The sequence below is a fragment of the Sycon ciliatum genome, chromosome 9 (genome assembly GCF_964019385.1).
Source record: "Sycon ciliatum chromosome 9, ocSycCili1.1, whole genome shotgun sequence".
Taxonomy (NCBI): domain Eukaryota; kingdom Metazoa; phylum Porifera; class Calcarea; order Leucosolenida; family Sycettidae; genus Sycon; species Sycon ciliatum.
This window is the reverse complement of record NC_088651.1, coordinates 4,214,794-4,225,939: the sequence shown is the minus strand read 5'-3', so window position 1 is coordinate 4,225,939 and position 11,146 is coordinate 4,214,794. Positions and strand designations below refer to the sequence as shown.

The 11,146-nt window shown below is 47.4% G+C and overlaps 1 protein-coding gene across 4 annotated transcripts in view; it reads left to right on the top strand.

Annotated features, from left to right (window-relative positions):
• Nucleotides 1-581: 581 nt before the first annotated feature.
• Nucleotides 582-11,146, top strand: part of LOC135824841 (uncharacterized) — an 82,337-nt gene continuing 71,772 nt past the window's right edge. For 2 of the 4 annotated variants that reach the window (XM_065337564.1, XM_065337562.1), the window contains exons 1-2: nt 582-1,652; nt 3,400-3,930. In XM_065337564.1, the coding sequence (XP_065193636.1) occupies nt 702-1,652; nt 3,400-3,930 (1,482 nt within the window). In that variant the 5' untranslated portion in view covers nt 582-701. The remainder of the gene's footprint in view (nt 1,653-3,399; nt 3,931-11,146) is intronic. The other 2 variants (XM_065337563.1, XM_065337560.1) reach the window with 2 other exon arrangements.

Here is an 11,146-nt window from a genome sequence, read left to right as displayed (position 1 = left end):
AGCCCGCCTTGAGCTGTCCTTCAGTAATTCTAGAGCGTGTTTACATGATCAGATGTGTCAGGCTTATTATGATGATCCAGCAGCCCGCCCAGCTGGGGCTGTGTTATCGACATTGGACTTGCGTAGATGTTGCAGAAGGCGTGGCAGCTCCCTCATCCCGGACTGGCCTGGGCCAAGGCCCTGAGAGTCTGACACTTGCCCAGCTACAACTAGCTAGCTAGTTGGTACAGTGCTGCACGTGCATGCACGCGTGCTCGCGCTGGCTTGACCGCAGCACCCTGGTCTTCATGGCCATATATGGAATGAAGGCCACGTTTTGACGTAGACTCCTGGCCATGAATTTTAGCACATACACAGAACAAACACTACAGGACTTGCACCGACTGTCTTTGTAGCCTGCCTAAGCCGAACATCAGGATTTTGGGCATGGTAGATCTACGTGGATCTGCGGTATCGCAAGACGCCAGTCATCCCAAGATAACTGGCGTCTTGCCTGGGCCTGCGCATCGCCCGCGCATCGCCCGCGCATCGTCTGCGAAGCTACGATCCCATAGAGAAGCAACGAAAGGCTGTTGAGCATTATTACATGATTATGTAGCGCTGAGTTAGTGAGGGGAGGAGGCTTTCCGTTTGAATTTTTTTCTTATCACACAACACGGACTGACTAAAGACTTGTGACCGTCGTCCACAAAGTCGTAGTGATGAATCGCGACGGTCAGGCGTTGCTTGATGACCTAGGGCTGACAAACCAGCACATCACGTTCCTAGGTGACGTTCAGGTGAGAGACGAAGACGAAATCGGCCGGGGATCGGATGCAGTGGTGTACAAGGTCAACTGGCAAGGTATCGATATCGCTCTCAAAGTGTTACATCCTGTGTTGGTTGAGCCAGGTGTTCAAGACAGAGAGCGTAAACTCAGAGCATTTGGTCAAGAGGTGTTTCGTCTTAGTAGGACGCACCACCCGAATTTATGCCAACTGATAGGACTAGCTCGGGTAAGAGGGAATGCTGCGTTGGCCCTGGAGTTGTTGTCGGCGTCCCTAGAAGACGTTAGCATCGGAGATGGCAGAGAAGATACTCCTAAGCTCGTGTCGTACCTCTGCGACGCAAGCGCAGGACTTCGCTACCTGCATTCTTTCGGAATCATTCATCGCGATCTAGCGCCCAAGAATGTGCTCGTGAAAAATGGCACGGCCAAAGTCAGTGACTTTGGTGTTGCTAAATTTGTGTGCTTGACTTCACCTCGACAACAACCGCACCAAGTCCGATCGGCCATGGAGATGACTCGCTGCCCAGGTACACTGCCATTTATGGCACCTGAGGCTTTGAGCGAGGCTCCGGATTACGATCGTCCCTTAGACATGTTTTCGCTTGGTGTAATGATGCTGAGCGTTCTAACAGGAGTTATGCCTGGCATGGACGTGGTTGCAGCGCCACAGTTCGTCGTCGTGCGAGAGCGGGGCCAAGAAGTTCAAGAAGTGATTCCGGAGACGACACGCAGAGCACGCTACCTAGCACGTTTGCCGGATGAACATCCATTGAAGCCATTGATACGCCGCTGCCTCTCTAACTGTCCCGGGGACCGACCGTCAGCCGAGCAAGCGCACGAAGAGATCAAAGGTTTCCTGACAATGTTCAACAGTATTTTGCCGGTGAGTAATTTGTCGTTTTGCTTTCAAATCATGGAACCTTCATGATATGAGTATCTGACATATGACTACAAAGAAACAGTCACACACACCCATGAATGTATTGTTTCCATAGCCATCCAGTGATCCACAGGCACAGTTCACACATGTAGACCAGGGAGTCCTGATATGACCACCTATACTACTGTAGAAATACAAACTTTCGTTTGAAATTCATTTTCCCTACATTCGTAAGGGGGCACGAAATAACTAAAGTTTGTACCAAACTAGTGTTTTTTCTGAACGTTCGGGGTGACAGACCTCGACCCAAAACGAAATTTAGCACGTAACGAACCTGCTGGTGGAGTGATCTAACGAAAGATTTCATGAACGAAAATTTGTACTTATACAGTATCAGAGTTCTAGCTAAAGGGGGGGGGGGGGAGGGGGCGCAGCGGCCCCCTACTCTGAACAAGTCATTTCCGATTTTCATTTCCGATTTTCATGTTTTCATGCAATTCAACGAAAATGCAGTCGAAAGTCACTTTTACTACAGTCGTCACCAAAAAATTCCGGCCAAAAGCAATGCTAGCTGCCGGTAATTGTACACTGCTTTGTAGAGAGGTCTAGCCTAGCACTAAACCCAGACTATACAGGAAAGTGGAAAAATGGGATCCAGGGTAACTGTTTGCCATGTCCCTCCCCCCCCCCCCTACTTAGGCTTTCCCCGAATCGGCGCCCGTTTTATTCTTCTTTTTTTTTCGCATTTGCGGCTTTCGCTAAGCTCAAACCACAAGCTCAAAATACATCAGATTCGGCTGCAAAATCAGCTGATTCCTCGAAAATCGGCTGCAAAATTGTAATAATTATAATTATTGGAAAATCGGCTAAGAGAATTGTTGGCGTATTGGCTTCAAAGTTGGTGAGATAGTGGAAGATTTGGTAGATTTTCGGTGCAAAGAAACCCTCCAAAATTGGCGAAAAGCTTAGCGATTTTTCGATAAGTCTCGTTTTCGGTGAATTTTTCAGCCGGCCGATCTGGGGAAACCCTACCCCTACTATTTTGACCTGGCTAGAACCCTGGTGTATGATATGTACATGTGTATGTACGTGTAGGGTACACGCATGAACCCCTAAGCAGTAAATACACGTTGCCGGGCAAAAAGTTGGTCCAGCTATGGCCTTACCAACCGGGCCGGTTCTGCCGGGACTGGAAGAGCACTACAACTTCCCCTGTTGGCCGAAACATCCGAATCACCTCGGGGTTGGGAGGGGGGGGGGGGAGACAACCCTCCCTCTCCCCCCCCCCCCCCTCTCCCCACCCAGTCATGCCTCCCTCCACTGCCCAGTGATATCCCTGTGATGTACTTGTATTGTGCTTGAAATGTAACTTTCAAATGTATCCAAAATCCAAACAAACATTGACGTACAGTGACTTTCTCGGTGTAGGTCTACTGCCTGTGCAAGTCTACAAATTTTCGGTACCTTTAATTTCAGACCCCCCCCCCAGGGCTAAAACACACATTTCGGCCGCATTTATTAATATTCGGCATGTACTGCTGTTACCTGTATACACTGTCACCTCAAACCTGGCAAAGCAACATTTCAGTTGCAACAAGTTTTAGGCCAGAAATAGCCAAAAATAAATATGCGCCGACTATTTGTTGACTCACCGTATCTGTCTGTCTGCTCACCTAATTGTTCATCTGCCTTTCTCTTTTTCCGGCTGTTTTCTGCCGTCTGTTTGTGTCTTTTTGATGGTCATGCACAGAGTCAGCCAAGCGCTGCTGCTACAGGACTTACCAGGCAGCTAGAGTCGATTTCACAGCAGCTAAGCCAGCAGGCTACATGCATTGCTGACATCACCACACGCAGCTCTGCAGTAGAGGACCAGCTCAGCACCATTGTACAGCGTCTGGGTGATACCCAGCTTGAAACCACCAGTATCCGCGGTCAACTGCGGACTACGAGCCAGCAAGTGACTGGGGTGTCCAACCGCCTGGAGACAACGAGCCAGCAAGTGACTGGGATGCGTGACTGCCTGCAGACTACGAACCAACAAGTGACTGAGATGCGTGGCTGCCTGCAGACTACGAACCAACAAGTGACTGAGATGCATGACTGCCTGCAGACTACGAACCAACAAATGACTGAGACGCGCGCACAAGTCACTAGCCAAGAAGGACATGCAGCAGTAGTTGCCACCCAGTTGACAGACCTACGTGCAGCCATCAGTGAGCAGTTCAATGCGACCAACCGAAGCGTGAATGACCAACTTTCACAACTTCGCTCAACACTGCAGGTAAGAATGTGGATACGCGCAATGTCGCGTATTAAAGTAGGTGCTTACGGCCGTATAAGCCGGGGATCAAGGCATGCTTCTATTCAAGTTATGATTCTATTCAAAACATTCTTCTACGTCAACATCATCAGTCTACACTGTGCAATGCATACTGCCACACAATCATGTACTGTGCAAGTAACATGCTTCTGTGTCATGGCGCGCTTCGAAAAACCGTCTTCTATTCGAGTCATACTTTTATACGCGACACTACGGAATGCAGTTGATCATCATCTCCTTTTTAACCCCTTTCAAGGGGCTAAAAGTTAAAAGTTTTTGACTCAAATGTGCATGTATGTAGAAGAAAGAGAAGCATGAGCATCCATTGATCTGAGCAATTTTGGTTCACTATTATCAGTGCATGGAACACCAATGGTGTTTTCCGAAAGCTCACATACTGTAAAAGCAGACATTTTCGGTGGTGTTTTATTTTCGGAAACTTCGGTGCCGACAATTTTTACCGAAAATGAAACGCACCGAAAATTTCGGTACTACCGGTACTGTATACACAGAAAACGGGTTTTACCGAAGATTTCCCTCCACCGAAACCGGCGATTTTAGACAATACCGAAAATATTACACCAACGAAAATTTCTGCTTTTACAGTATCCGAATTTGTAACCAAATGCAGATGATGACCATTTTTGGACATACAATTCCACTGGGTGCCGTGTAGACACACGTGTGTAGCAGTGTAATGAGCATTTCTATAAGATATGGTTCTCTAGCCCGCGAGCAACTCAAAATAACCACAAACACCATCTCCATTGCACTGTGGAACGTGAGTAGAGTATGCTATTTAATCTTAAAACCAGAACAAGGATGTTTCTACGCTGCCGGAGCCTGCACACTTGTGCACACCCAGTGATGGTGATATCGAGAATGCCGACACCCCACAGCTCTTACTCTGTGTGTGTTTCTGGGCATGCGCTTGCTCTTGGGTATGTAACCTATGTGTGTTTGGGTGCACGTGCATGTCTTTGCGACCATACGCTGGTATACATGTGTGTGTGTGTGTTTGTGTGTGTGTTTGTGTGTGTGTGTTTGTGTGTACACGTGTGTGTGTTATATTGCCCTGTACATTTCTAATTCGGATGAGGAACTGACAGACCTCTGACTCCTCTGGAGTCCTCTGACTCCTTTGGAACACGCTATGTCTCAATTGCTCCAACCAGTACCGTCTGTTTTTAGTGTAAGTTCGTTCAACGTTCGTGGTCTATCGTCCAACACGAAAAAGCAACTGCTGGCCGAGGACCTGCGTTGCTATAAAATTCAAATTTGTTCTCTGCAAGAAACGAAAATTCAAGACGGCTACGATGGAGTTCACGGCGACTACAGGATTGTGTGCCTCTCCTCGACTTGCCGACATTATGGAAACGGCTTTGCTATACACCACTCGCTCCTCGACAGAGTGTATCGAATCTGGAGCGAGTCGGATAGAGTTGCCGTTCTGCAAATTCGACTGTCAAAAAAGAAACTATTGTCGCTCGTCAACGTGTACGCGCCGACGTCGACTAGAGTTGCGCAGGACCAAGACTGCCTGGACGACTTCTACTCCTCACTCAATGCTGCAGTTGCCAAGGTAAACTCTTCATCTATCTTCCTCGTACTCGGTGACTTCAACGCCAAGCTCGGAACACAAAATAAATCACTCCAACAATGCATTGGGCGATACGGAAGAGAACGACAGAATTACTCTGGCAAGGTTCTCGCTGACTATTGTGACTCAGCTTCCCTATTTGGCTGCAGCACAGCTTTCCAGCACCCAGCACGGCACTGCACAACATGGACAGGATGGAGAAAGAATAATTCAAGTGGCGGAGCCCCCATTCCCATCTATAATCAAATAGACTATATCTTGTGTTCCACTCGTCAGCGCCAGCTCTTCACAGATGCCAGATCTTACGCTGGAACCCTGCTGGACTCGGACCACCGATTACTTGTGGCACGAATGAAGCTGGGCCGGTTGCATGGTGTGTGGGGCCCAATAGAGCACGCTAAGAAACAGCGAGTTGGCATGAAAAATTGAAAATTGCAGTGGATAGGCTGTCCGATCCACGCATACGGAAGGAATACCAGTCCGCTCTGGGAAATGCTATTACCCAACACTGCAGCTGCCAGCCAGACACAAAACTAGCCCCTCAGGAGCTATGGGATCAGGTACATACGACTGTGATGGAAGTGGCCAGCGCTACCCTGGGAGCATCAACAAGACCGCCAAAAGGAAAATGGATACCTGACCCACAACTGACGGCTATGGTTGAAGAAATGCGGAAAATCCGGCTTAAACTGATGAATACCCCCGATGCAGCAGTAGCAGCACGTCTAAAACTCCACAAAAACCAGTTATCTCATCAAGTTCGCAGGCAAGCGAGAGACAATGCAAGCAGATTATTGGACGGTAAGGTGGCGGAAATTGAGAACCAGAAAGATGACGCGCGCATGTTCAAAGCTGTGCACCTGCTCCAACGAAAGAAACAACAACCCATCACCATAGATGATGCCGAGGGACGACGGCTTTTGAACCCTCAAGACGTCGTTGGCGGAATCACGAGTCATTTCCAAGAGATATTCACTCAGCCTAACACTACCATCCAAACAAAAAGTACAGAAAAAATTGCCAAAAAAATTACACAGCAGGAAATCACATCTGCAGCAAGGCGCCTTAACAACGGCCGTGCGACCGGACCAGACAACATGGCAGGTGAGCTTATCAAGTACGGGCCTGCCTCTCTCCACCATGCGCTAGCTCGGATATACAATGCCGCTATTTCCAACAATGAGGCACTCTGTATTGGCGACGGGACTCTTATCCCACTTCAAAAACCTGGCAAGGCCAGGGTCCCCCATCAAACCTGCGACCAATAGTACTGTTGACGGTGTTGCGCAAGGTGTTGTCGCTTATAGCATTGTCCCGTGTAAGCAGAAAAATACATAAATACTTATCTCCCACCCAGAGCGGTTTCAGGCCTAATTATTATTATTATTATGAAATGACCCAAAGGCAATGTGCCTATCGAGGGGTTCATTTGATTGAAAGAACAGTAGATGTAGATGTATGTACAAAGAGAAGTAGGGATTGATGAGGAGAGAAATGGGGAAAATCAACTGCAAGGTGGCGGAATTCCGTTGATTGCATAAGCATAGTCAGCTGTAAATTTCCTGAGGGCAGCTTTGAACTTATAGAGCGAGGCTTCCGATGTTAGACTGGGGGGTAAACAGTTCCATAGAATAGCAGTTCGGAACATGAAGAGAGACTTAGACAATGATTTAAATTTGGGAAGAATGATTTTATTTGGTCGTCGCTCACTATTCGTAATCTTGAAATGGAAATCAGCAAGGTAATCACGATGATGGAAAACATATCTGTGAAAAGTAGTGAGACTGATGATTTGACGACGATAGGCTAGTGACTCTAGGGAGCATTTAGAATTTAAGACAGATTTGGAAGAAGTGTAATCAAATGCAATTTTTTTCTTTTTCAGTAGGGCTCTAGCAAACCTTGCCTGTAATTGATCAAGAATGGTCATGGGTTTCTTATTAGATCCAAACGACCACACCGTACAGCTATATTCGATCACAGGTCTTACGAACCCTTTGTACAGTATGATCATTGCCGAAGGCGTAAGTTGCTGGGACATAATTGACAGTAGGTGCACTCGATATCTGAACTTCGAAGTTATTGAGGCGACATGTTTGCGGAAATCCAGGTTGTCGGTCAAGGTGATGCCAAGATGTTGCAGTTCAGAAACCACCGTTAATGGCTCATTGTACATTTGGTATTGGATTCCTGCAGGTGGTGTATCATTGATAGCTCTATGGCACAGCACGGATGTCTTGCTTGCTGAGAATTCACCTCCATTGTTCCTGCCCCATGTTTGACATGCATCGAGATCAGACTGCATGTTCGCTCTACTGGCGAGGGTGTCTTCAGGTTTGTAAGCCAGTAGGAGGGTGACATCATCTGCAAATAGATATTGTGTGCAATGTTGCATAGCGTTGGGCAGGTCATTTATATAGAGTAGGAATAGGAGTGGTGAAAGGTGGGAACCTTGAGGCACTCCGCAGTTGATGCTCCGCTTCTTCGATTTAGTGCTATGTACCTTCACTTCAATTTGTCGATCCCCTAAGAAGCTCTTCAGCCATTTTACTGACGAAGCTGTAGCAATCTTACCGAATTTCTTTAGGAGTATAGAGTGGTCGACCCGGTCGAAAGCTTTCCTGAAATCTAGAGATATCAGGTCAAAATTTGTGCCATTATCAATATTTACAGCCATTGATTGGGTTAGCAAGATAAGTTGGTCCGTTACAGACTTGTTGCGTACATATGCGAATTGACCTTTACAAATTACACCATGGGTCATCAAGTATCGAAGTAGACGTTCCGAGAGAATCTTTTCCATTAGTTTCGCTATGCATGGGAGAAGGGATATAGGTCTGTAATTGGTAGGCTCTTTGGCGCACCCTCTATTCTTGTACACCGGTATTACAGTGGATGATTTCCAGGAGGACGGGAACACACCATCATCAAGGCTGTAGTTGAACAATACTGATAGTGATTGGGAAAGGACATGTCGAAAGCATTCGATACAATCTCACGTCCGAAGCTGATCGATGTTCTTGCGTCATTTCTTGACAACGACGACGTTACACTGATTTCATATCTTCTGCAGCACACCACCTTGCAGGTTCGATTGCCGGGAACGGATGGCATTAAGTTCAAAACCGACAGAGGCACCCCACAGGGGGACTCATTATCTCCTGTGCTATTCATCGTGTATCTAGAAGCGGTCTTGCGGGACGTGCGAAATATCTTACCGGTCCGGCCACAACTCGACATAGACCTGCACCTCCCAACTGACACATCATATGCTGATGATGTTGACTTTCTGTCATCTAGGGGAACTGACCTCCAATCATGCCTCCCTGCCATTGGAGACACCTTAAAGCAATGGGATTTGACAGTTAACTCCGCCAAGACAGAATTCACCCATATCGAGAGGTTCAGCGACTGTATTGCAGAAGAATGGAGGCTGACCCGGAAGCTGGGATCGCTACTGGGTGACAGGGAAGATATATCTCGGCGTATGCAGTTGGCCACAGGTGCGTTTCAACGACTTTGGGCACTGTGGGTGAGGGGCTCGCAGGTGAGAGAGAACAGACGTGTCAAGCTATACAACACATTTATCACACCAATACTCCTGTACAATTGCTCAACATGGGGAGTCCCAAGCAATGTCATCAAGCGATTGGAAGCATTCCACAGACGTCAATTGCGAACAGTCGTCGGGATCAAGTACCCTCAAGTCATCAAAAATAGCGAGCTGTATAAGTGCACCAACTCCCAGCCCCTAGGGGAAACCATTGTGAGAGCGAGGTGGCGGCTCTTTGGCCATGTCCTGAGACTAGACGACGATGTACCAGCACGCGTTATGATGGCAGCATACTTCGAAAACCCAAGTTCCGCTGCCACCTGGCGGGGCCGGCCACGTACCACTCACCAGGACCTGCAGCGTATCGGGGGGTCACTCAAGAAACGCGAGGAACTTGAGAACCTCCATGCCATCGCCCAGTCACGACAAGACTGGAAAGACCTATGCGGCAATGTGATAAAAGCATACATCAAAGCCTAATACTGCTTCCACCTGTGGCAGCTGCATGGCTGTACGGTGTACCATAACAAAACTCATTGACTAACATATTTCGTGAAAATATTATCCTGTAAAAGAATAGGAATATAAACAACATACGTGTGAAAACACAACCTTTAATGCTTCTAACTAGGGCTGAAACGGACATAAAATTTGAGTATTCGAATGTTCTTGATGTTAACGAACGAACGAACGAACATTCTCTAACATTCTCATCGCACGCGCGTGCTCGCGCACGAACCGGCTTGGGCAAGAAAATAGTGGAATTTTTGAATACAGTATAGCAATAGACCTTTGTGGCACACAAATTTTGCGTTTTCATGAATGCGGCTGGTTTGTGATGAGAATATTTTGCGATTTTTACCTCTTTTTTTAAATCTTGTAGTTGTGCTGTCTACCATGCACGTACGTACTGAGCAGTTTGTGGCGATTTTTCTTCTCCAGAATGCGCAATGGCCGCGAAAGTAGCAAAATTTAATCACTTGCGAAAGTTTCTAACTTTACAGTACGTCTTTCAAAAGTTGAGGCACATTAGCCTCCAACTGAGCAACGCCATACCGAGGACCAGAACGTTGCGTCACAGCAACGTTTGTCATCAACTTGCTTCCTGTTCAGTGTTGATGCCGTGGAAATAACTGCACTCCCAGAGACGACAGAAAAATGCTGAAAGTTACCGTAGTTGTGTTTTCAGGTGCGCATAGAGGTTGCTCGCCGTTTTGCCATACTAAACATACGCTGCGGGAAATCCTGCAGGTAGCTGACTTCTCATCCTAGGATTTGGTAAACTGATCCCAAACAACAGAACGGGGAGCACGACCGAAAACAGTTTCTGACATGGGAACAGTGCGAACTCGAAACAAAAGAAAACTACGAAGTGGTCAAAGGAAGAGCGAGCAGCAAAAATATGTAAGTACTCGTAGATCTACGTGCTTTGTTCCGATGTTCGTCTACATGTCGTCGCCTCGACTCCAGCCAAGTGCCGGTTCAGATCGTGAACCGCGCGCGCGCGCGGGTCGTGTACCAACTGGCGCAGCGCTGGTCACAAGCATGCAGCTACACATATTCTACACTACTCGTACAGGCGGTGTGTGAAACGATCGTGACTGATTGCGATGTTTTTACGGGTTTATCGTACCGTACGCACATTCTCAAAGTTCGAATGTCCGTGAGAACTACGAATGTTCGTTCGCTGTGGCCTAACGAACGAATATTCGAATGTTCGGTATACAGTCGTCCCTCTCTAATCCGGCACCTTTTGCTACGGCGTTTTCTGCTGGATTAACGAGGGTGCTGGATTAAGAAATCCTGCCCTCTGACCCGGCCCTACCCAATTGCATGCATGAATCATACGTCAAAACGCAGGGTTTTTCCGTGTCGACCCAAGTACTTGGTGCACGGCTTTATATTCTCAATTGTTCTCCAGGAATATACACAGTGATAAAGTGATAAAGTAAAACAGAGAACATGTTCACATGTACTCTTGCACGCACACGCACACACACCTGAAAATTGGCAGGACACTACTC